Below are 26,501 nucleotides of genomic sequence, written 5' to 3'. Positions count from 1 at the left end.
ATTTAGGTCTGGCTCAGCATTAATAGATCTCTTTCTTTGCACTTCTAAAAGGAAAGCTTAAATGAACACACTCAGTACAGTCAATGCCTTTTGAGACTCACCTGCACTGATCCTGCTGAAATCAACCCCGCAGACTGATGTCGAGCTCCGCACCACATCCTTTTGTACCTCCTCACGTATCGACCTCTGCCAGACTTCACTCTGATTTTACAGTTCTGATTATTTATTCTGTCAACAGATTAAGTTTGCAGTCAGATTTTCCAGCTGTGGGTTGGCTTGTTGACATCCTGAAATGTTAATGATATGGGATCGACCATCCTTAATGAGCTTTAATCACCTGTGAGAGCTGCATCCTGTTTGCTCACATGAAATTAGCAACACGCCATTGCTGAGTATTGATCGGCAAACACACACATTTCAATCTTTTTTATTATTGGGATTTGTGCTTCTGTTTGCTTCAGAGACAACTAGTAATTAAGACTTACTCCAATAACAATGTACAAACATTCTTGTTGCCCATCTTGAAGAGCAGTGACATCATGTCCAGGCCTCTGGTCGATTATGCTTCTGTAAATCTGAGCTTTTGCAGTTTTTTTATTCATAGTTAAATGCAATAAATTTGAATGGGAAGTAGAGGCCTCTCTCTTCTGGAACCACACCCCCTTTACGTTTAGGCTTTTTACTTTTTGATAAAGCTTTTATTCAGGAGTGAATCATGTTCTGCATACTAATGTACTCCTATCATCATTATGCTATGAGCCTTAGCTACTGGAAATCATTTACTAGAGTCAATCTTAGGTCACCAGCTGGAACTGGCCCACCAAACAATCCAACCCACTCCTCATAACTGTGAAAATTACAGATTTATTTTAAAATAAATTGCAATGACTCTTTTCCTTATCTGTCCATTGGGTGTTACAAATACATAATAAGAATAGCAGAAACATCGAAAGGCTAGAAAGTCAAGTGTATGTTGCTGTTCGTGGAAACCTCTTAAAAATCAATAAGGAGAAAAGTGGACCGAGTGTGGATTTTTTCCATGAAAATGGATAATGTCCTGTTTGTTCACAGAGGTAAATGGGAGGCCTCTTTGCTTGGTGTGATGTCACAGAACATTTCAGTGCTCAAAGAATATAATATTAAATTTATTTATGGGGCAAAATGCATATAGGTACTTTACACTCCATTGTTAAAGTCCTGTGATGCTTAGCTACTGTTCACATGAGTTAATAGGATGCTGTCTTCATGTTGGTCTGTACATTTGGTCTGGAGCTGACACTACAGAGAAGATACAGACACATCTCAAAACTTCCTTTCATTACTGAAATAATAGAAAAGGCTGTTTGGACACAAGCAAAGAAGGCACTGGAGAAGCATAATATTCTTGACAACTTTCAGTCGGCTTTTAAGAAGTTACACTCTCCAGAAACAGCTGTCCTTAAAGTTTCACCATTTCAATCATATGGTAGGGATATCTGGATCTGTCCTAAAATGGTTCACCTCATTTTTCGGCAGAACACTTTTGGTTTCAGTGAGAAAATTTTGGTGAGATGTAGTTGAATTTTCATGCGGTGTTCCACAAGGATCGGTTTTTAGCCCCTTGTTATTCTCATTATATATTCTGCCATTAGGCCTTATCATTAGTCATTTTAAAATTATTTCCTATCATCTGTATGCAGATTATATCCAACTGTACATTTCTTTTAAAATTTGTGAATTGGAAAAATGATCTGTTCTAATGGACTGTCTTAAGGCAGTCAATGGTTGGATGCCAAACTATTGTCTGCAAGTGAACACATACAAGACTGAGTGTTTAATTCTTGCTCGAGAGAGTATTAAGCCCCAAATTATACAACATCTAGGTCCCTTCTCATCATGGTAAAAGCTGCTGTTTGGAATCTTGGGTTAAATTTTGATGAGTCTGTGTCTTTTGATGCTCATACCAAGTCTTTGACCCGTTCCTGCTTTTTTTCATTTAAGAAAGATCGCTAAACTCAGGGCTGTTGTCTCCAAAGTTGAATCTCCTCTAGATTAGATTCTTGTAATGCTCTTTACTTGTCTGTCAAAGGCTCCTTTATCCTCCTAGGACCTGACGTCCACATATGTGGACATCACATTTTGGGTTGTCTAGACCAAAATACTAATTTTTCTCTACAGGGGCCTGATATCCACTTACGAGGACATTATACTGCCACAGTTCTATCAAAATTTAAAACAAATGTCCTCTTATGTGGCTCTCATTTATCTCAGAAACAAAAATTAAGTTAAAAAAAAGAAAAAAAGAAAAAAGAAAATCAGGTAATTCTTTGTTTTTAGATTCATCGGGTCCCAATCAGCCCAAATAGCAAAGAGAAATTGAAAATTCATGCCATTAAATCACCTTCAACCACCTATGCACCTGTGGCTTCTTTTAAAAAACACCTGAAAACTCATATATTTAGACAGGCATTTGGGTAATGTTCTTGTGTAATATGATGTTTTTGTCTATATATTAATTCCCTGTAAATCACTTTGCAATAGATTCCTGGCTTAAAAAGTGCCACATAAATAAATTTTACAGACCATTATGAACAAAACAGTTCCATAATATTTCACATAGAATAGCCATGCTTTTTTTCTTTCGTTGCAATATCAGAGTAATTTGTTGCTCAAAAACACAGGGACGCTTTTTTTCATGTTAACTATGGCCACCAGTGACTGGCTCTACACACACAGGTTGTGCTGACCCTGACAGCAAAAGCACACTCTCCTCTACACATCTATATGATCAGGCATGTTAATTCTGATTTGTTTCCTAGAGTCCAAGACAAACTGCATAACTCCGAACATGAAGTGTTGAAAATATTTTATTTGTTGATAATGCAACAGCTACAGCAGAAGGTATAAGTTACAGCTCAGATTACAGCTAGAGGTCGACTGATTCACCAGATCAAACTAGTGTTCAGTGTCAAATTGAACTACAGTGTTGGCGATTATAGTAATCCCTGTAAGCAGGAGAGCCTTTAAATGAAACAGTGCTTCACATAACTGGAACAGGGCTGGTTAAAAGAATGCTCAAAATAGACTCAGTGATATGAAAAGAATGCACACTTAGCTTTTATACACTATTAATCAGAAAAGTAAATAAGATTAATAAGTGCTAAAAATACTGCTTGCAGTTCATTCTACATGTTTAACAACACTACAGATGACATGGTTACATTTGCCTCTATAGATTCAAATATAATCACTTTCTCTGGAACTCCCAGTCACATCACCATTTTATTTTTCTTTGCAACATTTTGATCACTGTGACATCATGCAACTTTTACATGACATGTAAATGAATTTTAAGCTTTTAATAGTATTAAATGACAGACACAAAGCAAAACATGCACTGATGACCTGATGTCTTCATCAAAGGCATCAACAAAAAAGAAAGAAATGCAACACATGTATTCCAGATAGATACTTGTGAAATCTATCTGCACCAACAATGCATCCTCCACTACTGGTTTGTTGATGAGGGTCAGAGGTTTCACACACAGCTTCTTGACCCCATTCAGGTACTTTTTTAGTGCACTGATTGTATTCACAACTGTCTTTGTGCATACCCTAATAGGCCCAAATTAGCAAGTGTAAGTACTACTAAGTCGACAGATAAAGTCCTATCGTGACAGATTAAGAGTTCACTACCTAACCAAGCCTTTCTGGTGTGATTTCTCTCACTGTGTTTGCAGTGTAATCCAGCATTGCGATAGGTTGGACAGTTTTGCTACATTGCTCGTTAAAAACTATGCTTGCAAGACTAGCTACTATGGCTGGCGTGTTAGCAGTAAGCTCAGTAGCTATAGTGTCAATCCAGTACTTTAAATTAATGAAAACAAGCAAATTAATTTACCAATTTCTACTTTGACTAATAAATAAAGCTATAATTATGGAACACATTTTAATAGTTGGCTAAATGTAAATATATATTTGTTTCAGTCATCAGTCGACCTCTGTGGATAAGTTTTAATGTATTTGGTTGGTGGCTTTTTTAAGGGGGTGTTACAGCAGAGTGACTATTGATTTATACAACTTTAAAAGCTAAATCAGCATGTGAAAGGCAGCTCAGCTAAAGGTCTTCAGAGGTCTATTTAATACCAGTTAACACAGGCCTGTCCTTATAACCCAGTTTACCAGGTTTCCTAAATCATGGATGTTATTCCATGTATTTTGGTTGGTTTCAAAGGTTGTGGAGCTCTGAAGACCTCTGGCCTGAGTTACATCTATCACAGACACAGACAAACTGCTACATCAGTGAACCCCTGCTTGGTATTCGGTCCGATTAACAAGAATAAATCTGAAAGCTGATTGGTAGGTGTTGCAGTTTATCATCAGCTGCTACTGGTTCCCTTCTCCATCAGTTTGAGTCCAGCTCAGCATGGGTGGAAAGGAAACAGGTGTGCTGGTAAACATACAAACACCATCTACAGTTTGAGATTCCAGTGCTGATGCTCATCTTCCTTTCTCTGTTAAATGTCCACATTACTGATTCAAACAGTTATTCTCTGGGATGATCATGAGGATTCAATACAATAATAACAGAAATATGTTTATATAAGAATTAGGCAGACCTCTCTTGAAACCTCACAAAGAATTTCACTATGAAGATGGATAACATAACAGTTGAGGCTGCTACATTTCTTCATTTTCTACATCGATTAATCTTGTGCACACAGTGAGCAGTGGCTACAGAGGCCTTCGGGCTACGACATGCTCAGCGATGTTTGCTGAAGATTTTTAGAAATGAAAAAGACTGGTGTGTGAATGTTCTCTCTTTGTGGCCAAATTGAACTTTACAAAGAAGCTTTCTTCAACACAACCACAGTTTCCACAGTTTTGAAAAACAAACCATTTCTCACAGTAAGTAGAGCATTTAACCACAATTTTATTTACCAAGAAAACTCAAGTATGTGTGGATTAAACGCTTACAGCCTTCCCTTTCTTTAGGGAAAGTTTTTGTTGCAGTGTTTCCCTAACCTTTTCACCTGTGATGCTGTGAAATAAGACACTCTTAACAAAATATCCCTTTGCCAGTATTCCAAAGATTGTGCGTTTCTATTAGGCAGTGTCTAACAGCAATTCAGATTTTTCTTAGGCATAAATTCTGTCTGGAATTATTTCATGTTCCTGCACTTCAGGAACAGAAGTTTTTAAAGAGCAGATTTCATCTGTGACATTTTGACTAGTAATGCTGACATCAGAGCTTTACCACTAGCATATCATCTAAAGCAGGGCTGCAACGGCTCATACACACTTTAAACTAACTGAACCCATAGAGTTCAGCACAGGGTGCTTAGGTAGTATAGAAATGGGAGTTTGGCCTTCATAGAGCGTCTCACAGGTTAAACGGAGCACCTAAGATGAGTCCGACCTTCATACAATATCAATACGAGACTCCAGTAATGCTGTTGTGACTTTCAATGGGAACATACTACAGAGAGTATTGCAGGAGATTAATGCCTGTAGCTTTGGAATATGTGTTTCATCCACATGTCATTGTTTTTTAGCTGTCTGCATTCTTTTGGCCATTTAATGTCTCACTGTGAGGAACAGTTTTGAAAAAACAAAAAAACAAAAAAAACTGCAATGGCTATAAAATGTTTTCTTTGATTTTGGAAGGTTCAGATGACCATCTTGAGATTTTGATGAAGCAATATTAACTTGACAAAAGAATTCAAAATGATGCTTTACTACAGAAAAACTGATTTTACAGCTACAGCTTGAGCTCACATATCACAGACATTACAGATTATTGTACAGTTAGTGTGTAAAACTGCTGTTAAAGCATCATGGTTTTTCTTTCTTTGTGTCTGTACTCAGACTGAGTTGCATATTCAGCAGAAATGGAAGATAAAAAGGATTTATTTGTGCGCTGCTCAGTTTACCCAGCCATGACCAGCTTGACTGAAATGAGACTGAAAAGTATCTTTGAGATTTTTTTTTCTTTTTTTCTGAGAATTAAAAAAAAGTGAAAAAATGATTGCAAAGCTACGACTGAGCTCGAGTCTCACAGAAAAAAGTAAGGAACCAAAGAGACAACTCTGATGGACTTGTTTGAGAAGCTGAATGCGTCCCATTGCAATGAACGCTGTGATTGATAGATGAAAAGTTGGAACTGTGGAAACAAGTCTCATCAGAATTATTTTCTGTAAATACTGACCCAATTTCCTTCAACTTTTAATGAATGAGCTAAAACCCCTAATGATCAGATGACTCTGGGAATGACTATAGGGTGTCTGGCATGTAACAGTTAATTCCTAACATCTGAAACTGAGAAAGTTGATCATAACAAGAGCAAAATATTGAAACACTTGTGACAGATCAAAATCAAAGCCCACATGTTTGAACAGTTTAACTAGCTTAACAGTTGGAGCTTTGACTGAAAATGATTAGGAACAGTGCCCATGACTGGTCAAAACAGATAGAAGATGGAAGCGAGACTGGACAAGGATTTGTCACAAAACAAACACCAATAATGAAAAAACAAGTCAGCATTACTTGTGATCAACATGTTTCAGCATCAAAGGTGAAGCTGAACACATATCAATCATAACAAGTCCAGATTAAAAAAAACAAGTCAGTAAGAGAGTCAAATCTGAGTTGATAAGTAAAATAATGAGACAAACAACAAAGAAAGAATGAAATCAAATCAAAACAAGTTAAGAGAAAATAAGACTGGCATAGTGGGTCAGGACATCACTATCTCAGGACTCAAGAGCTACGGGACAATTTAGGCTGTGCAGACATCGACAAGTTCATTGTTTGAGTTTTGGTTTATGGAACACTCTAAAACTGTGCAAGTCTCAGCTTCAAGCCTGAGTTCAATATTAAATAAATTTGGAACCAAACACCCAACAACCATTCCAAACAAACACCAACAGTCATCTAGCAAAAAATCCAAAATCTGAGGTTGATGTTTTACTTTCTGCATCTAGAGTTTCCTGAATTTCATCAGTTTTAGCATCACTTCCCACCTGTGAGGAAATCACCTTAAATCCTCAGACCTGGAAAGTAAAATTTCATTTCTGACTACGCTGATGACATTTGTTGAGTAACAATGTAACTTAGCCAGTTGAGTTTTCAACTGAAAGATGTGATGAGCATCACATGATGGAGGTGGTAGCAGTGCTTTAGGCGGCGGCCATAATCAGATGGCTCCAATGCCTGGGGACAGACTGGTGGAGATCTATATTGCACAGGGGTTGGTGAGATCCTCAAACACTGGCAGTTCTTCAATCCCTCGAGCAAACAGCTTGATCAACTGGCAGTGCGCTCTGAGAAAACAGCAGAAGTTGTTTTTAAAGAGAAAACTTAAACCAGGTTTTGATATTCGTAAGGAAGAAGATCCCACAGGGTCGTCATACCTGACGTCAATGGCTGTGTGGGTCAGGATCTCGCCATCGCAGTTCCAGCTGCTGTAGGCGGGTGCACAGCCACAAGCTGGGTGGTCTTTGCAGATCTGGCTGAAGATCTGCCGCTTGCTATTCTCATGGAAGTCCAACTCCAGGTCCGAGTCGCTTTGGCAGTGACGTGGCATGAAACGGAAACGCCTCACTCGATGGACCTCAATGAAGGTAAGGTCAAACTGATTGAGAGAAATAAGTATTTAGTTGTGGACCAAAATGTCTAAAGACTATCAATAAAAACATGGGGGTTTTTTTGTTTTTGTTTTAACTTAGACTGGAAATATACCTGGTCATCTTTGCTGGTGTGTCGTAGGAGGTGTCTAAGGAAGTTGAAACGAGAACATTTTCGGACGAGGATGAGGTCTGTGGTGCCGTCAGCCAGGTGGGCAGCAGGCGAGAGGCCTTTGGGGCTGCGAGGACAAGCACAGCTCATGCTGGCAGCATTTATAGCGAGGAACTTTCCTCGAATCGTCCTCCACTCGCCACTACTCTCTGGATGGAAAAAAAAACAAAAAACAAAAAACCAGACAGATTTGACTTTACTTGTTACTGCTGCCAAAACAGTTTTCACTCTGTGCCAAAAGTTTGCATATTATTCATTATAAACATACAAAACAAAACAAAAAGTTCCATTCACTACATTCAGTCCAGTGTTTCTCACATAATGAATTTACTGCAGGTTGCATCACTACAGTTGTGCTCAGGAGTTTACACACAGTTTGGGATTAATGGTTTCTTTGAACTGTTCTTTTTCCAACCTTAAATAACTTAAAAAAAAAAAAAAAGGATTAAATGCCTATTAACTTCTTATTAGTGATTATGATTGACTACAACTGGTAGTTTCTTTCACAGCTCTCAGAACAATGGGCACTCGGTCAAGATCGAGAGGTTCAGGTTTAAAGTTTAGACTAGAGATGGCACGATACCACTTTTTTATGTCCGATACGGATATCATAAATTTGGATATCGGCCGATACCGATATGAATCCAATATAGTGTGTTTTTTAATCAATAAAACTGTTTTTTAAATATCTTGCTGCATTTTGTATAAGTTTATACTCAAGTTTAAAAACAAAACAAAACACTAAAGCTATTCTGTTATACCTGTATGCAAAAAATACACTGCACCCAAAATATTTCATAGTTCAGCAACACTGATCAATCTAATAAACTTAAACCTACCCCATCCTCCCTATTCTGGTATTTTAAAGAGTAAGCAACCTAACTAATAGGGTTGCAAACTCCCAGCAAAAAAAAAAAAAAAAAAAAAAAAAAAAAAAGGGAACCACCCTCCACCTCATGATGCTTAATCGATGTAATCAACTTTAATTTGATACAGTGTGAAAAAAAAATGCACAGAAATCAATTATTTTTCAAGAATAATTAAATAGATTCAACATCTTTCTTCAACAGAATTGCAGACTGCACAGATGGTACTTTCCCAAAGGAAAAAGTACTATAGCTTACTAGGGTATATTAGACTTAACAGTTACTATATACAGTAATGGACTTCTATACATTTTACATCAGATTAAAACTTTGGGTGTAAGATTCAGATAATTATTTATTAAACGCTAGATATTTTAAATGAGAATAAGAAAGAAAAGTATGTCTTTGTGCCCCCTTTTCCCTGTTCATGCCCTATCGGCCCCCCTGGCTAAACTTTGCTAGATCCGCCCCTGCACAGTTACCAGCCGTCAGCTACGTAGAAAAGGATCCTGGTGTACAAAGTAATATTAAATAAATTCTAACAACAGCTTATCAAGCTTAAACGTGCTGCTGTTGTTCAGCCGCTGGTTTCCTCTTTCTGGTGCGAAGTGGGCCAAAAACAAGCAAGAGAGACGGACTCGCGACAGAAAAGCCGATCAGCTGATCATTAAGCAGTTTCACGATTGAAGTAGCAGCAGGAGAGGGAGGGAGAGAGAGGCAGTCGCTCCATATATCAGTTGTTAAGCTTAACGCTGCTTTACAAACATTCAGAGATGAACTTACACACTTGCTTTATTTCTCTCTGGGATCACTTTCTCGGAGATGAAATGCTGGATTGGTAGCAAGGCTCCAAATACTCAACCAGACGCCACAGCCGCTCTATCACGTCATGCACACTGCTCCGACGTGCTACGGTTATGAGCCGAGTTACGCCACGTCGCAAGTTTGTGAGGTGCTTGTTTGATATTTAATGGATCGGATTACATTTTTTATTTCTCTCCAATATCCGATCCAGTAATTTAAGTCAGTATCGGACCGATACCGATACTTAATATCGGATCGGTCCATCTCTAGTTTAGACTCAGTGAATTTGCTGTGAACAAGAGCCAAAATAAACTTGGAGAACCTTGAAGTCAACTTCTCAAAGTGTTCAGAAATAATATACTGGTATTAGGAATATAGAATTCAATAAAAACTAGAAAAACAAAGCCAGCTGATGTCTACCAAGACTACAGAAAAGCTATGGGTGGATGGACAATGTTTTATCATTTTTCAGGAAGTGTTACCTATTTCTCTTTAATTCACAAATATAAATATTTTCTGAGATTTAACAGGAAAAAAACATGACAAAGCCAGACGAGGAGATTTAGGAATGGAGTAATGTTCAGTGAATAAGACCATTAGAAACTGTTTTTGGACTGACCAGAGTCTGATGCTTCATCCATCTCATACTTCTCGCTTCTCTCTGAATTTAGCTGTCCATTGTGCTGACAAATTACACACCTGGAGATTTACAGAGAAACCAGCGTTACTTAAATGATGCCATGAAAAAGGACTTTAACGAGAAGCCATTTTACATTTAACCTCAGCAGGTTATCATTTAAATTTATATGACTGCGTTTGGTTGCAACATAAACCAAACGCTTCAACTGCAAAACTGAAAGTCAGATAGCCAAAGAGTTAATTAACTAGAATAGGATTTATAAAATGTTTTGGTTGTAACTGAGGTCACAGGTTTATGATCAGCTCTAAAATTCCTATAAATTCAAAAGAGTATTTATATATTTAAAGAAAAAAGGGAAAAAAAAGTTGATACATGTTTGGATCTCTCACCCAGATCGACACCTGGTGGCGTCTCGTGGTGTTCCTATGATACCTCTGGCTGGCAGGTAGGACACTGTTCCTTCGTAGTAATGATGAGTCAGGAACATCTTCAGACCTGCAGACCGTTATCAAAAAAAGAAATGCTTATGAATAATGCACACATGCAAGCAAATGAAAACGACTGGAAGGACTGTGGTAGGTTGATGTGACTGAGCGGTGACATAAAAACAACCTCTCTTTGCTAATATTTAGAGTACCGGGCCTCTCTGACAAATCAGACATCAACAAATTTCTCTGCTTTATCTGTAAAACATTATAGATAGAATTAAAGGATATTATATATTTTCCCACCTGAGAAGTCATATCTTGCAGGCCCCATCCATCTCTTCCTCTCGCTGTCTGATAGCACATCGCCATAAAAACCATATCCAAGCAGCGAGACAGAGTATCGCAGGAACATGTTGTTGTGATGAACTGAGCACACATCCAGCGGCTGAGAGTCTCCTGCACACAGATATTAAAAAAAAAAATGTTATGTTTGCCATTTTTGAAGAAAGACAAGCAGACACGTACACTGAGAATTTAAAACAAACCAAGCTGTGGTTTGTTTTACGTTTTAAAATACGTTTGTTATTTTTGGGCATGTGATTTTACCGTCTGAGTCAAAGTCCAAAACCTAAAGATATTCAGTTAAATGTATAAAATATTCTATTAAACTGTATCAAATTCTCACTTCTAATATCAATGTTTGGCATTGAAAGTCTACTTTAACGCTTGCTTTCTCAGCAAAATAGTTAGATATTACCCCAGGAGTGTTTGTCCTTTTTTTTTCTTTTTTATAGTTTCCATGTTAACATTAACTTTAGACTTCAGAAAGGTTATGTTGGTGGAATGGATATTATGACTGCTGATGTCATGGAGATGATGTGACTGACCCACAATGATGTGTAGTGCAGAGGTCACGGGGTCATTTGTGCCCACAGTAGCAAAGCAGATGCAGTCTGTGGAACCTGAAACAGAGGAAACAATGAGCTGAAAGAACACAAACACCATCCGCTAACAGTTTACCAGTGCAGAACATTCCAGTGAAAAGAGGACGGTCATCACCAACTCTGATTATTTTCTTAAACCTTTACAATGTGCTTTTACATTGTAAAAGCACTGCTGCTCCTGTTGTGTACACACAAACACCTGCAACCATTAATTGCCCAGGTGTGCAGTTTCACTTTTGTATCTGCACAGAGGAATAATGTCTCCCAGGTGACTGTGTGTATTTATAAGCACAGCAGCAGAAAACACCAAGGACACAAACCAGCACAACTGAGAAATGAGGTCACAGTGACTGCCTGTATTTATACTTACATACTGATTGGCTCTCACCTGTCATTAAAAGCTAGATTACCTCTATCACTGTTCAGGTCAGCAGCTAAAACTGTCTTTCTAAATCAGGAAGAAGTCTGGCTATTTTTCACTGGGGATGTTTTATATATAGCAACAATGCTATTTATGTCTTAAAGAGGGAAGAGCTGAGAAAATCAGTTGAAGCATTGATGTGAGGCTTTCATACGAATAATAGAAGGAAATATTATTTACAGGCAAAGAAAGAAAACTTTCCAAACAATTTGGTCTTTCTTTTCATGGTCTGTCTTTGTAGCTGTCTATTCTACATCATGTAAGTATTATATGTACTTTTTATTTATAGCAGTTGTTTGTGATGAAGTACCAGAGTTTGTGCTGATAAGAAGATGCTCTTCATATAGGTTAAGGACAGTTTAAAAACTAGACAAGGAGAGACCAAAGTGATTTGTTAGCTAGCAAAACAGCAGACTCCAGAGAGTTGGAGGTTTCTGGAACAATACAGCAGGCGCTACAGTCTGTTAGTTCAATAAATAATCCCTCGAGGCTTGGAAAACCTTTACATAAGTCTTTGTCACCAAAGAAACCATGTAATGGTTCCAACCTGCTGAAGGACACCTGTGACATTGTGCTACACTGAAGGATGAAGGCAGAGTTACCTACATTTTTGCTGTAATCCAACACAAAAAGAAAAGCAGTGATATTTCAGACCTGCAGGAATGATTCCGATGCGTAGGGAGCAGGGAGACAGTGCCTCCTCTGGACTGTTTGGATCTACGCCGCAGTCGATCTGTGTTCTCCAGATCAGTCCGTGGATGATCTCACTAAACATGCCGTCCCCGCCAACGCACACCACACTAAGCAAGGGTCATAGTGAAATATTAGCATAGACAATCTCTCCGTGACCTTTTCTAAAAGATCACATGTATAAATGTTGTGCGATTAAAAACACAAAGCAAAACACACAGATATTTTCTGTGGTGCTTTTATTTCTGGAAGCTCAAGGATTTTTACTGTCCTACATGTACAATCAGATCTATGAGCATTTGCATAACACCACCAACAGTTGATGCAGTACTTTTAGTAAACCTGCTGAATTAAAGCTGAAAGTCTGCATTTTGGTTAAAAAATCATCATCATCATGTGTAATTGTCCAAAAAGTTTATGAATCTGAATTATGTTGTGCTCGGTTTCTTTTTTATAGCATTTAAATAATTAATCTTCACTGTATAGGGTGAATCACAAAGAATCTTCCTTTTTCAAAGTGGTTGCATTCTAATGCGTACTGTTACAAAGTGCGGGTTTGTGAGTTTCAGGTGGTTGCTGGTAGGCAGAATAACAACAGCAATGACTGCAGTGACTCCAGACATGCTCGCAAAACTGTGGGAAGAGTTTGACAATTGCTTGGACATATGCCATGTATCTGGAGGACTACGCTATATGTAATTTGTGAATGTTGGTTTGTATGTAAAATATTAAAAACCCTTACTTCAAGCTTCTTTGTCCAGTCTTTTGAAATCTGATGATTGTTTTTGATACACTCTGTAGCTTATGGGTGAACTTCTATTATGGACAAACAAAACTCACCCATCAAATTTCTTCAACTCCGCCTCCATCTTCAAGTGATCTCTGGCGTGATTGGCGTACTCTGTCACTATGACAACAAACACACACATTCTCAGTGTGTTACATGTATAATTCTGACACAGGAAGTTGGAGAACGGGTGGTGAGTGATTTGGACGTACCAATAACACTGGTGGAGATTCCAGCCTGTGTGAACAGGGGGGCAACTTTCTGCTCGTAGATCCGTTTTCCCTGACGCTTCCCACCATATGGATTTATGTAAACCAGCAGATGTTTTGGTCTGCTGGCTGTTGACACAAATAACAACAACAACAGCAACTATGTCACAAATAGTTTGTGGAAGCGGCATGAGTTATTCAGACAGAGTGGGTTTTTGTAAAATCATACTGTTACTGGCGAGCTGCTCTCTGATGCTGCTGACCCAGTGCTGACACACCGCCTCATCTGAACAAGTGAAGGTGACCTCAGCACACCGCCAGCGGTGCTGCCGACACCTCTCCACGTACAACACTAAAACAGACACAAGTTAAAAAAACAACTTATTTAATAATCAGCCATCTTTGATTGCCAAGGTGCTAGAGTGCAGATCATGAAGTGTTTGGATTACCTGTGAAGGCCTGCCTGCAGTCCTTTCCCTCTCTTTCTCTGATCTTTTTCCAGCTACCATCGTCTCTTTGTCTGCTGCCATTCTCCTCCTCTTCCTCTCTGACAGAGATGATCTCTGACACTGGGACACTGTGACAGACACCTGAACAACACACACATGCACACAAAGCAGTTAGTGTTGCCGACCAGCAGCCAGCTCTCAAATTTCAGAGCCTCCTGGCAGCATGTGAAGGCACCACCAGGGGTATGAAGCAAGTCCACATATTCAGAGTGATGCAGCAGGTTTAGCAATACTCGAGTGTGACATGACACACATATTGGCATTGTCATCTTTCAGATTCACATCTGACTCACTTATCTGTATCTGCAGCTCACATCACAATCACTCTTCTGCTATTCTGTCTCCACATGAAGGAACCTACGGCACATTTTCATCTTAAAATGGTTTTAATCTTAATTCTGACATCATGAATAACAAATAAGACTGGGTGAGACCTTGGCTCCATTTTAAACAACAACACTACTGCATCACTAGGCTGTGATCATTTCCACAAACGTTCAATTCATTTTCAATAATAATCGTCATGAACTCCAACACAAATTTTTGTAAAAATCACAGTTTACTATTTTTATATTTTATTTACAAAAAACAAACAAACAAAAAAACCCAAATCAACTTTTCACCATTTCGAAACAGCATTATAGCCAGAAGTAGCATATTTTTTAAAATAAATTCATAAACTTTTAATATCTGAGGTGTCATCAAGATCTGTGACTTTGCCAATAACAAAAAAGAAGAAGCAAAAACTAGACCTGATTTAAATTCCCCCCTCAGGGTCACCTCCTTGTGCATCTCAGGACTGATTCCATTGTTACTGACTTTTTTTAATATTCACTCCGTGGAAGTCCTATTGTGACAATTTTCTATGTTTGATGAAGTTATAGGGAGCCACATCTTCATGCTGAGTGAAGACTGTGTTGGTGAATAACAATTCTGAAACCAGAGCTGGAGCTGTTAATTGGAGATAATTTATCAGGAGAAAAACCACACTTCATGCACTTCTCCTCTGGTCATATTTCTCCTTCTGTTGGTCAACCTCTGCCAAAGGAATGAGGAGCCATTGATAATTCTTAATGAGGGTTTCCTCTAATCTAGTTTGTTGCTTTATTATTAACAAAAATCGACCTACATCACATTTAGGATTAGGGTCCTTGCCATAGAATGTCTAGTTAAGGCATGATAATTTAGAGAAAGCTGAATATTTAAAAATTGCTCAGGGATTAAGATTATCAGGTAAAGTTGAGTTTTTTCTCCTTTTTTGCCAGTCATGCCATTTAAAGAAATACCCAGGTGTTAACCAAAAGTGTGATTTAAATATCAAGGGATGACTGGTGTTTGGAAGAACTGTTACACTGCTGCTACTGTGATCACTAAATGTTTTCCCTCAAATGCCTCGGGACTTTAAAACTGAACCCCGCATCGAGAGGGGAGCAGCCACGGTGCATGGTGGTTCTCCTGGTCTCATTTCTCACCTGATCCACAATCTGCTGACTTTGAGAGTGTGTGTAATATTCCACTGAAAACTAACTTTTGGAGGGTGGGCTGCAGTCACCCTCCAAAACTTTGCTCATCAGTGATGGTCCATGATGTGAAAAACACGGTCAGTTTGACACAGAAGTTGATGTTAGCTTGGTAATAAATGAGAAATGCGTACACACACTCCAGCAATTCAGAACAGGACTTCCATGGAGCACTGGAAACAGTCCAGAAAAAGACAAGGAGATGATGTTTAATGAGACAGTGGCTAAATTTAGTTCAGTTAAGGTTTTCCTTGTTATGAGAAGAATCACAATACTTTTTGTTTTCACTATGTACTTTTGATCTATACTATATTGCCAAAAGTATTCGATCGTCTGCCTTCACACACATAAGGACTTGAGTGACTACCCACACTTAATCCATAAGGTTAATATATTGTTGAGCCACCCTTTGCAGCTATCACAGCTTCAACTCTTCTCGTAAAAGCTTTCTACAAATTTTATGAGTGGGTTCATGTGAATTTTTGACCAGTCTTCCAGAAACAACTTTGTGATGTCAGACACTGATATTGGACGAGAAGGCCTGGCTCACAGTCTCCGTTCTAATTCATCCCAAGGGTGTTTTATCATTGAGGTCAGAACTCTGTGCAGGCCAGTCAAATTGTTCTACACCAAACTTGCTCATCCATGTCATTATGGACTCTGCTTTGTGCACTGGTGTTCGGTCATGTTTGAAAAAGAAGGGGCCATCCCCAAACTGTTCCCACAAAGTTGGGAAATTGGAAATTGTCCAAAATGTCTTGCTGAAATATTAACAGTTCCTTTCACTGGAACTAAGGGGCTGAAACAAACTCCTGAAAAACAACTCCACCCCATAATATCCCTTCCACCAAACTTTACACTTGGTGCAATGCAGTCAGACAAGTACTGTTCTCCTGGCAACTCCCAAACCCAGGTTGTACATCGAATTGCCAGATGAAGAAGTGTGAATTAGGGCTGGGCCATATCATACCGTTTACGGTAATACCAGTATAATGTTGGGCAACGATAAGAAAATGAAATATCACGATAGAATATGGGTAAAACGCGCATGCGTAGTGCCTTTGTTTTCATACGCACATGGCGGAAAAAGCATGGCGGTGACGGAGAATGAGAAGGGTGAAAGCGAATCGGTGATTGAAACAGATGAACCACAATTGGTTTGTAAAAATGGTGCAACTTCAGTGGTGTGGAACTGGTTTAGCTTTCGTCCATCAGATACACAACAAAGCACTATTTTTGGTAGCGCATGCTAGCGGGCCGTCGTTATTACCGTGTTTTTTGGAAAATACGGCACACTTAAAATCAATCCTTTGATTTTTCTGAAAATCGACAGTGCCCCTTATAATCCCGTGTGCCTTATGTATGAATTCTGGTTGTGTTTACTGACCTCGAAACGATTTTATGTGGTACACGGTGCTCGAAAATCTGTCAAATGTTTTAGTACGACTTTGCTAAGCTACAAATCCGCACCGCTTGATGGATTGTCGTAGGATTGTGGCTATCGTAGGCAGGAGCCTCGCGGAGTGATACGTACTGTGCTTCAACATAATATTACCGTATTGTGTGTGTATAACCTCTTTTTAAGTTTTGTGGATATTATACATGGTTATGCTGAGGATATGTCGGCCAATTTCCACTGGAAATGCCTTTTGGTTAAACTGTCAGCAAGGAATTTGCATTTGCACTTTTAAATTTTTATATAACTTTAATGCACATAAAAAACAGCTGCTTGTTTAAGTGAAAATACGTTGTTTTGGTTTTTTTTGCACAAATAAAGTTGTGGAGTTGTAAAGTATTTTGTCTAGTGTCAATTATATCGTCAGTTATATCGTCATCGCAAATTTTCAAATGTATATCGTGATAAATATTTTTGGTCATATCGCCCTGCTCTAGTGTGAATCCTCACTCTACAGAACACAGGGCTCGCAAAATTTCAAAATCCCTGGTAGCCCTTCGGGCAGGGACTCTTCAGTTTTTGGTAGCCCAAAATAAATTTAAGTAGCCCGAATAAAAAAGGGAGCAATTTTTTTTATGTTTTGTTTCCTGTTTTGTTTCCGTTACAATATTATACTTTAATGTATAATATTGTAACGGAAACAAAACAATCAAAAAATTGTTGAAACACAAATTACAATATTGTATAAAAATTACAATCATCAACTCAAATACTTGGTTGTAATTGAACAGAAATTTCTATGAACTTGTAAGAACTGTACAACAGGAATCAGTCTGTGTCAGATCCTGAATTTGAAATTTCCACTGAAATCACAGGTAAGAGGCAAGTGGAACCAAGATCTAGGACATTTGCTTTTTGAAGTTTGCAAAGACTGCTAAATTTTGCCAGTGGTAGTGCACTCTTTGCAACATAGTACGCTGTCCTTAACAGATTTTTCAGGTTGATTTTTAGTATGTTATTTGCAGACTGAGCAATAATCCATTTCTTGCATTTCTCATGGGTTCTAATGGGGGCCTTTCTTAAAATTACTGGTCCCAGTAACAAAGGCACTTGTCGACTCAGAAATCGAGGGAAACCAACAACACACCCGGCAGAACATTATGTTATTTACACGGGTGCACATAAGTGGTCCATGTGACCACTTATGTGCGTTGCAACTTCTTATCTTGTGCGCGTATTTTATTTTGACAGCGAATGCGCACCTGCGGACCACTTATGTGCACCCCTGGTTATTTAGCTTGTCATATTCCAGCCACAGAAATTCTTTTGTCCATGAAACCATAAAGCTGCACTTTCTTTTTGCCTTATAGTCTGATTTGTCATAACTTTTCCGTTTTGTGGTAAGCTTTTCTTTAGCTGTCACTTCTTCACCCTGACCGGTCTTATTTGGCTCAGCATAACTAAAATATATATCCTGCCGCCTTTACACACGCACTCACATAACGCTCAGCGATTCTCTGCGCGATCAACCTCTCACATGTTTAAGCTTCCTGCGGGAGATTTCACTTGTCCTGTTTGCATAGTAAACTAACGATTGATAAGACGATGTCAGAGGAATTGGTGCGCAAATTATCGTCACTCACCAATCAGTACTGTCGCTCTCTATACACAGTTCGCGCGATTGCAAAGTGAAAGCAAAAAACAAGCGCAAATTCAAATGCGATTTCAATATGTCACATATAGGGCTGCTCGATTATGGCAAAAATGATAATCACGATTATTTTCACCGAAATTGAGATCTCGATTATTTGATGATATTTATTTATCAATAACAATGTATTGAATAATGGCTTTAAAGATTGTCAAAAATAGTATAAAATAGTGTGCAAATACTGATAACAGTGCAAATGTTTGCAATATAAAAAATAAAATGTAAACATCTATGTTTAGTGAACTTTGCCATGTCGCTCTGTGGTGCAGCTACGACACCAAAGTTTCCACACTATGTCTACTTGATCCACGTCTGACTCCGCGAACCCATAATGTTTCCACAACACTGAAGGGTTTTTTTTTACCTCTCTTTTCAGCCAACGGCAGTCACTCTCCTCTCCAAATAACTTCTGCTTAGCTTTCCGAGCTTCCCTCTGTTAGCTCCTCTTAATTGTTGTGCCGCGTGTTCGAAACGCAGAGAGGTGCTAATAATCGGCTCAGTCATTTTTAATGATCGTTGAAAGCCCAGATCGTAATTTAGATTAAAATTCGATTAATTGAGCAGCCCTAGTCACATATTGGCAGTGGTTCAACGATGCCAATGACATATTTACCCAGCTACATTTCCGAAAGAATGCAAAAGCATTGACATATATTTTTCCTTCCTATGATAGCCCGACGGGCAGGGCAGGGATAGATTCTGGTAGCCCGACTGGAAAAATCGCTAGCCCCGGGACGTCGGGCTAGCGATTTTGCGAGCCCTGGAACATGTCTCCACCGCTCTAGAGTCCAGTGCCAGCATGCTTTAAACCACTGCATCTGACACTTTGCCTTGTGGTTGGCGATACAAAAGCTTGGATGGAGCTGCTCAGTCAAGGAAACCCATTCCATGCAGTTCTCGGCACACTGTTCTTGAGCTTATCTGAAGGCCACATGAAGTTTTGAGGTCTGTCATGACAGACACTGCAAAAAGTTGGCGATCTCTGCACACTATGCACCCCAGCATCAGCTAACCCTGCTCTGTGAGTTTGTGTTGCCAGTACTTTGTAACTGAGGTGCTGTCATTCCCAATCACTTCCAATTTGTTATAACACCACTAAAAATTGATTGTTGAATATTTAGTAGAGAGGAAATTTCACGACTGGACTTGTTGCATAGTTGGTATCCTATCACAGTACTACGTTGGAATTCACTGAGCTTCTGAGAGCAACCCATTCTTTCACAGATGTTTGTAGAAGCACTCTGCATGCCTAGGAGCTTGATTTTATACACCTGTGGCCATGGAAGTGATTGGAACACTTGAATTCGATGAGTTGGATGGGTGATGAATACTTTTGGAAATATAGTGTATGTTTGAGCATCTTACTCTAAGAAAGAAAAAGAGTAATATCAGACTATTCCTCTACATAACACTTGACCAAAGAGTGTTTTATTGAAGCCAGGAGCATGTTTATCTTCCATATAAAGAAACTTAAGCAAACTACAGTAGGTCAGCTAAATTAGTAGAACTACAAAGCCAAACTACACATCGAACACTGACACAAGAGCTACAGGGAGGGCAACATGTTTCTGTTGGATCTGTTATTGATGAACAGACTGAACACAGCATTAAACTGACACGTTTTACTCCTAAACACGTGGTTTATTCCAAAATATGACTTCTGACGGTACAGGTTATTTCATGAAACTGAGACTATTTAATTACTCTAACTATAGTAATGTTAGGTTAGGAGGTTGCTTTGTTTTTATTTTTCATCATTTTGGAATAAAACCACTTATTTAAATTGGAACAACACAAACAGAGCTCACACTTCAGCCATCAAACCCAGAAACATGTTCTAACAGCAGAACCACTAAACCTCCACACAATGGGGTGGAGGTGGCCCACTGCATTGTGGGAACTAAATCTCCTACCTGGATCAGGTCGACAAAGAAACAAAGGAACACAAAATCCTGCAGGAAAACCATACAGGTAACACTGTAATTAGCAGATAGAGAGTAAGTTAACCTAAGAGAATCAGAAAAAAATGTAACTTTGGTTTCAGATCAACAAGTGCCTAAATGAATGAGGATACTAAGTCACCTTTTAACTTTATAATCTACATGTTTTTAAATCAGCCTTCCTTTCTGGCTACTACAGGTGGGGGTGGAGAAGAAAAAAAAAATCAATTTAATAAAGTATTCCAATATTTTCCATGGCAACATTGCATCAATATAGGGACAATACAGAAATAAAGTTTGCATGGACTGCAAATAAAAACTGAACTTTTTAGTTACAATAACAAACTCAACTGCTTCTTCAGTCCACTAGATGGGGCTGTCGACTTTTTCTTGTGAGGTAAACTGAAATGTGCTGGTATTGAAAGAAATCAGAAAATGCCATCTGTGTCTAAATCAAAAATTGACTTGAATTGACAATTGGCAGCTCCTTTCGCACCTTACCATGATGGAAGACTGTTAGCCAAAGACGACAAAGCTAACATAACATGCACTTAAAAGAAAACACATCAGACACTGGAGACAATTTGAAAAAGTTACCTCCCAGTTCTTTCCACAGACACAGTCTGGCTCAGAGAAGTGATGCATAAAGCTGAGGAACGTTTGAGTACAGCTGAAAGGATAGCCGCTCATCATCTCAGAGGACAACTGCTGACTGCTGTCTTACATACACAATACCTGTACACTATGTGTACACTAAGTCTACACATTTGCATTAAAAATGAATTGGAATAGACTGTAATACAAACGGTTTAGTCTGTCAGGTGCATGCAACATGACAGGTTTTAATGACACTGTCAATCAGTCTGTATGCTTCACAGTCCGATTTTGCAGCAATAAAATGACAGAAGTGAAAGGAACACACTAAGACTTCTATCTTATTAAAACAGATATGAATATAATTTGGATTTAAAAAGGCGATAAACCCCAATTTATGCCAATGCAATACTCAGCATATTGCAAACACACAATAATCTCACAAATTATAATCAATTTTTCAGTATGTGAAGAACCCACACAAGCACTGGGAAAGAATGCAAACTCAGTGTGGAGTTTACAACTTCCTCCCGCAGTGCAAAGACATGCGTGTTAATGGCGATTCTAAAATGGCTATAGGTGTGAATGGCAAACTGTCCAGGGTGGACCCCTCCTATGGGTATAAGCTGAAGTTGGATGGATGAATGGATGGCTAGAAGGCATTGTATTATGGGCTCTCTGGTGAGTCAGATCTCTACATAGAGTTCCTTCAGCCTAATTTACTCAGAGCACTTAATCTATAGGTCACACATCGTCAGGTATAAGGATGCATTTACACCATATTTCATGCCTACTCATAGTTACTCATAGATTTCTTTTTCCTTTTAAAATGCTGCCGTTCTGCTGGTATGTCTCCATGTCTATGATTAGTCATATGCTGCAAACTACCTCTTTTATGGCCACGTGCTTTTAGCTAGACTGGAAAAAACCCTGGGTTGACTTACTGAGTTGATAAGAAGCTACATGTGACTGCTTAGCAGGTCTGCTGATTCTAAGATGAGTGAAGCCAGATAAGGAAAAAGATATCCTGGGCATGCTGAACTTGCTTTATAATACAGGTGCTAGGAGGATATTACAAGCTACAGTTATATTCTTAATATTCACTATACTGTTCACCCATTCAGTTCTTAAATTCAAATATCTCATTGTGCACACTTTGCAAATAATGCTGCACTGTATTCAGTGTTGGAGAGTAACGGAATACATGTACCGCCGTTACGTATTTAAAATACAAAATATGAGTAACTTTATTCTGTTACAGTTACCGTTTAAAAGGGTGGTATTTAGAATACAGTTACTTTGTTAAAATAAATGGATTACACGGCGGTCTTTCCATGTTTCATTTATTAGGCTATACTCTGTCTATTTTTGGTAATTCCACACCAGAGGAAAAACAAACAAAACACGCATTAAGAGGCTCTAATGCCTGTGTGTCAATCTCGCGGCTCATGTCACCTCTATTTGTGGCCCGCAGAATGACGTGAAGAAATATTTTTTTTAAATTATTGACAAAAATTATTTAATAAGAAGGAAATAGGCAAGAATGTAGCCTCATGGGCAGTGTAGTCCGTGCTGCAGGGAGAATGGACTGCCGTTATGTGTCCGTGAGCGCGAGGGAGGGAGAAAAAGGAGAAAAAGGAGAGTGGAAAACTATTCTGTCACTGAGCAGAAACGGGAGCTGGAAGCATGTAAATATAATAATAACCACTGCAGCCAAAAAGAGTGCCTGACGAGCCCAGTTGTAAGTAAGCTATTAAGACTCGACTGTACACTGTGTTCCTCAATAAGTTCCGTTGGAGCAGCCTTTCAACGCCTCTCTCTGTCTCTCGCTAGCAAAGTTGACCCAGACAACAAAGTAAAGCTAGTTTTCGGCTACGAGCCCGACACGGAACCCGACGTATTAGCCAGAGGTCCCTTTACTACGGTTTGGAGCCGCGGACCTGTTTTATATCCGTGCGGAATAGTTTTCTATACGAGATCGCTGCAAAAAGTGCAGCCTTACCTAATGTCAACCTACTGTTACTCATTTTATATTAAGATTTAAAACTCTAGTTGGTATTGGTATGGCGAGTAACCTTCAGTAAAAGTAATAAATCACACAGCAATAGTACATTCATGTAGTTCTAAAAAGCATGATAATATATTAAGTAATACAAAGTATTCAGAATACGTTACACTCATTGAGTAATGTAATGGAATACGTTACAAAATACATTTTGGGGCATGTATTCTGTAATCTGTAGTGGAATACAATTTTAAAAGTAACCTTCCCAACACTGACTGTATTCATATTTAATCTGAATGTGCACCTTTAGCGTTTCAACACCCCAGCAGCAGACAGACAGAAACTAGGACACACATAAAAAATTCAGCCAACTCGGGTGAAACAGAAGAGAAGCAACCTGCTGACAAACAAACACTGTCACGCACCTCCCGCAGTAACAGTTGGGATCATTTTAACAGGCAGTGTGAGGTGAGTCATTGATGATCCACCAGAGATGTTCAACTCTTTAGTTAAAATTTTAAAGATTCAAGTTCTTTGGTGTAAAAAGCAAAGCTAGGCTTCCAATGTGCATTTCAACCTGTTGAAAAGTTGCATTAAACAGGAAAAAGAAACCTTTCATCACAAAGAGGTAGAAGAAGAAGAAGAAAGGATAAATAAACCGCACATAAGAAGCGCAAACAATGGCTCCTGTGGAGAAAGTTCACTGTTTTAACGCTTGATTTTACTCCTCTATAAAACCGTAAGCATAGACTGTCTATAAAACATGAAAATAGCCACTGTATGATGCCTGACTTAATGTTCTGTCAACCATGATATAAAAATAGTGAATGAGTTCACACATTCATCATAAAGTGAAGGAGCTGAGAGACGTTCACCCACAGACTTCTGTACAACAAGAGTCTCCCCCTGCTGGCTATTAGAAAGTATTACGCTCACTTTTGAGATGTTGAAGCTACAGACATCTACACTCTGGAGATGAGTAAAAAGATCAAAAAAAGTGTATAAACAAACAATAGTTATGAACATTACAGTAGTTTACTGCCCCCAAGTGGCAGTAAATGGCAAAAACATGTAGACTATCACACTGAAACCTTAACACAGAGTACACAGGGAGGTTAACAACAAATGCAAACCACAAATTTGGCTTATTTTGATATTTTAACTCCCAAAACAAAATAAAACTCAGGATTATGTTAAGAAATATTGAGGTGAATGACTGTGGTAGTCTCTACTGAGGTTTTAACTGGATTCTAACAGAGACTAAAACACTTCTGTTCACCATGATCATCTCAAATGATTCATCTTTAATGTGTTCATGTATTAGACAGTGTGACTGTCCACGAATAGTACATATTATCAATTTTTGTTATGTTCAATGATACAGGTCTAAACTACAAAAGGTTTGTGTTAGCAGACAAATACCACATTCTGATGACTGTAAAACAGTCTGTCCCGACTCCATGGTATTTATAACATAAAGCAATGATTACATCCCTGACCCGGGCAGTGATGCATATCAGACGATTAGCAAGATCCACCCAGCTTTACAGTTATGCTGATCTGAATATGTCACTGATAATGTTAAATTAGAATTAAAGTATTAAGAAATATAAAACTATAAACCCTTTGTTTATGAAACATTATTTTGTTTTTTATTTATTTGTTGTGCTCACACTGAAGGGTACATCTACATTTCAAACGACAACACAATGATCGGGTGATCGATTCGTAACATGTTACAGTCACAAATCAACAACAGAGAAGTAATTAAGTACATGAGGTTAGCCAGTAACCTTTAACACAAACAAATCTCAGTGTGACCATGTTATTCAACACACACTGGTTCATATGTAAACCAGTTAATTTGGGACTGATGGTGTGAGAGAAATGCGAGGAGGGGGCTCGCTTTCACATCTGGAGATTTTGTACTTACTTTGAGTACTCTTTTTGATACTGCTGTGGCATTTAAGTGCAGTATCCTTCTTTAAAATCTTGTAGTGGAAACTGTAAACAAGTCTCTGTATTCGATGAACTTCCTATGTGACAATCCCATAGCTTTCAGACGAAAACTTATAAAAATGTTACAGATTTTACAGCAAAACATCAAGTAGCCAGTTCCATTAAAACATAGCATGATATGTTTTTAAGGAAGTGGACGTGTCCAAAACGGATTTAAAATAAAGTGAATGGTGCAATTGCCTTCGTCAGCTGGACACAATGACTCACAAACAAAAGCACGTCTAAATACGCTACTGAATAAATAAATCACTCAACTCTCTGCTACTAGAAAAACTGTGATTTTTCATTCTGTTGTTTGTGGTTAAAATATTCTAAAATTATATATGAGGTTTGGTGTGTTTGTTCGTCCCTGCAGCTTGCAGCCTCAGTGACCTCCACTGTCAGACTGGATGATGAGTGTTATGTAACCGGATGTATCATATCTCATACGGTCCTACAGTCCGGGATACATTGTGTTCAGAGCTGAAAGTTAACTGCATGATATCCACAGGTCCAAACACTGCTGTGTGTCCCCTTTCACGTTCTCTCTGAGTTCTTTGTTTATCACACAGGATGTCGCGGTGCGTTTAAAGGCCAACAGAGAGATATATTAAGACACATAGACAAAGGCATGCAGACACATTAATCACGGATCTTACTGGGTCTGAACGGGTGGTACACGGGACTAGAGGCCCGTCTCTTCCAGATGAGCAGTGACCGGCTCAGGCTTACATCGTACGCGGTATTTCTGACGCGGAGCTCCGACTGCAGCAGCAGCCTACCCGGCCTCTCCATTGGCGTCTAGCCGTCTTGCTCCGTCCTTTAGCCGGATGAGGAGGCAGCAGCACTCCGAGTACGGTTACCTTTCCCCGGGCATGTTGTCTGTGAGTTTCCCTTAAAGGCCCCGAACCTCGAAAATAAGTACTTTTTTAAACAACGGAGATTTCTGTTAATGTATACCCATGTAACGGACTCCAGGTCGGTACAATTTTCTGGCTGATAGCGGTTTCTCACCGGATATAGGAGGGGCTTTGTGGTGCATTCACGTGCCTTCAGAAAACCCGATCTACGTGTTTCGTAATTCAAATATTTTGGCATTGAACCGCATTGAAATGTCCAAATTGAATATACAGTTTAGATGCTCTAAGTTAAACCTTCCTGGAAACCTTGTCTCTATTTTGATTGTTTTTCAGGACGAAGTGCGAAACAATTAATGAAGCTGATATAAACAACATAAAAAAAATAAACTAAACATTAACAGAT

At 38.8% G+C, this 26,501-nt stretch overlaps 1 protein-coding gene across 1 annotated transcript; it reads right to left on the bottom strand.

The window, feature by feature from the left end:
- Positions 1-2,830: 2,830 nt before the first annotated feature.
- On the bottom strand, positions 2,831-26,256 carry LOC134631101 (ceramide kinase-like). The gene is made up of 14 exons (XM_063479086.1): positions 25,898-26,256; positions 20,615-20,653; positions 14,015-14,155; positions 13,795-13,917; positions 13,569-13,694; positions 13,410-13,476; positions 12,534-12,679; positions 11,402-11,476; positions 10,818-10,970; positions 10,476-10,581; positions 10,066-10,145; positions 7,720-7,925; positions 7,392-7,612; positions 2,831-7,301 (listed from the first exon to the last, which is right to left on the bottom strand). The coding sequence occupies exons 1-14, from the start codon at positions 26,031-26,033 to the stop codon at positions 7,214-7,216; spliced, it is 1,707 nt and encodes a 568-aa protein (XP_063335156.1). The 5' UTR covers positions 26,034-26,256; the 3' UTR covers positions 2,831-7,213.
- Positions 26,257-26,501: the final 245 nt, after the last annotated feature.

Source organism: Pelmatolapia mariae, linkage group LG7 (genome assembly GCF_036321145.2).
Source record: "Pelmatolapia mariae isolate MD_Pm_ZW linkage group LG7, Pm_UMD_F_2, whole genome shotgun sequence".
Taxonomy (NCBI): domain Eukaryota; kingdom Metazoa; phylum Chordata; class Actinopteri; order Cichliformes; family Cichlidae; genus Pelmatolapia; species Pelmatolapia mariae.
The sequence above is the reverse complement of the archived record's forward strand: the minus strand, read 5'-3'. Positions and strand labels throughout refer to the sequence as shown.

What these genes read in the sequence shown, in the direction of transcription:
- LOC134631101 (XM_063479086.1), bottom strand. Translation starts at nt 26,033, where the DNA reads ATGGAGAGGCCGGGTAGGCTGCTGCTGCAGTCGGAGCTCCGCGTCAGA. An exon ending in AGAGCAGCTCGCCAGTAACA is followed by an intron (nt 13,695 to 13,794) that starts GTATGATTTTAC and finishes TTGTGTCAACAG; the next exon opens with CCAGCAGACCAAAACATCTG. An exon ending in CACACAGCCATTGACGTCAG is followed by an intron (nt 7,302 to 7,391) that starts GTATGACGACCC and finishes CTGTTTTCTCAG; the next exon opens with AGCGCACTGCCAGTTGATCA.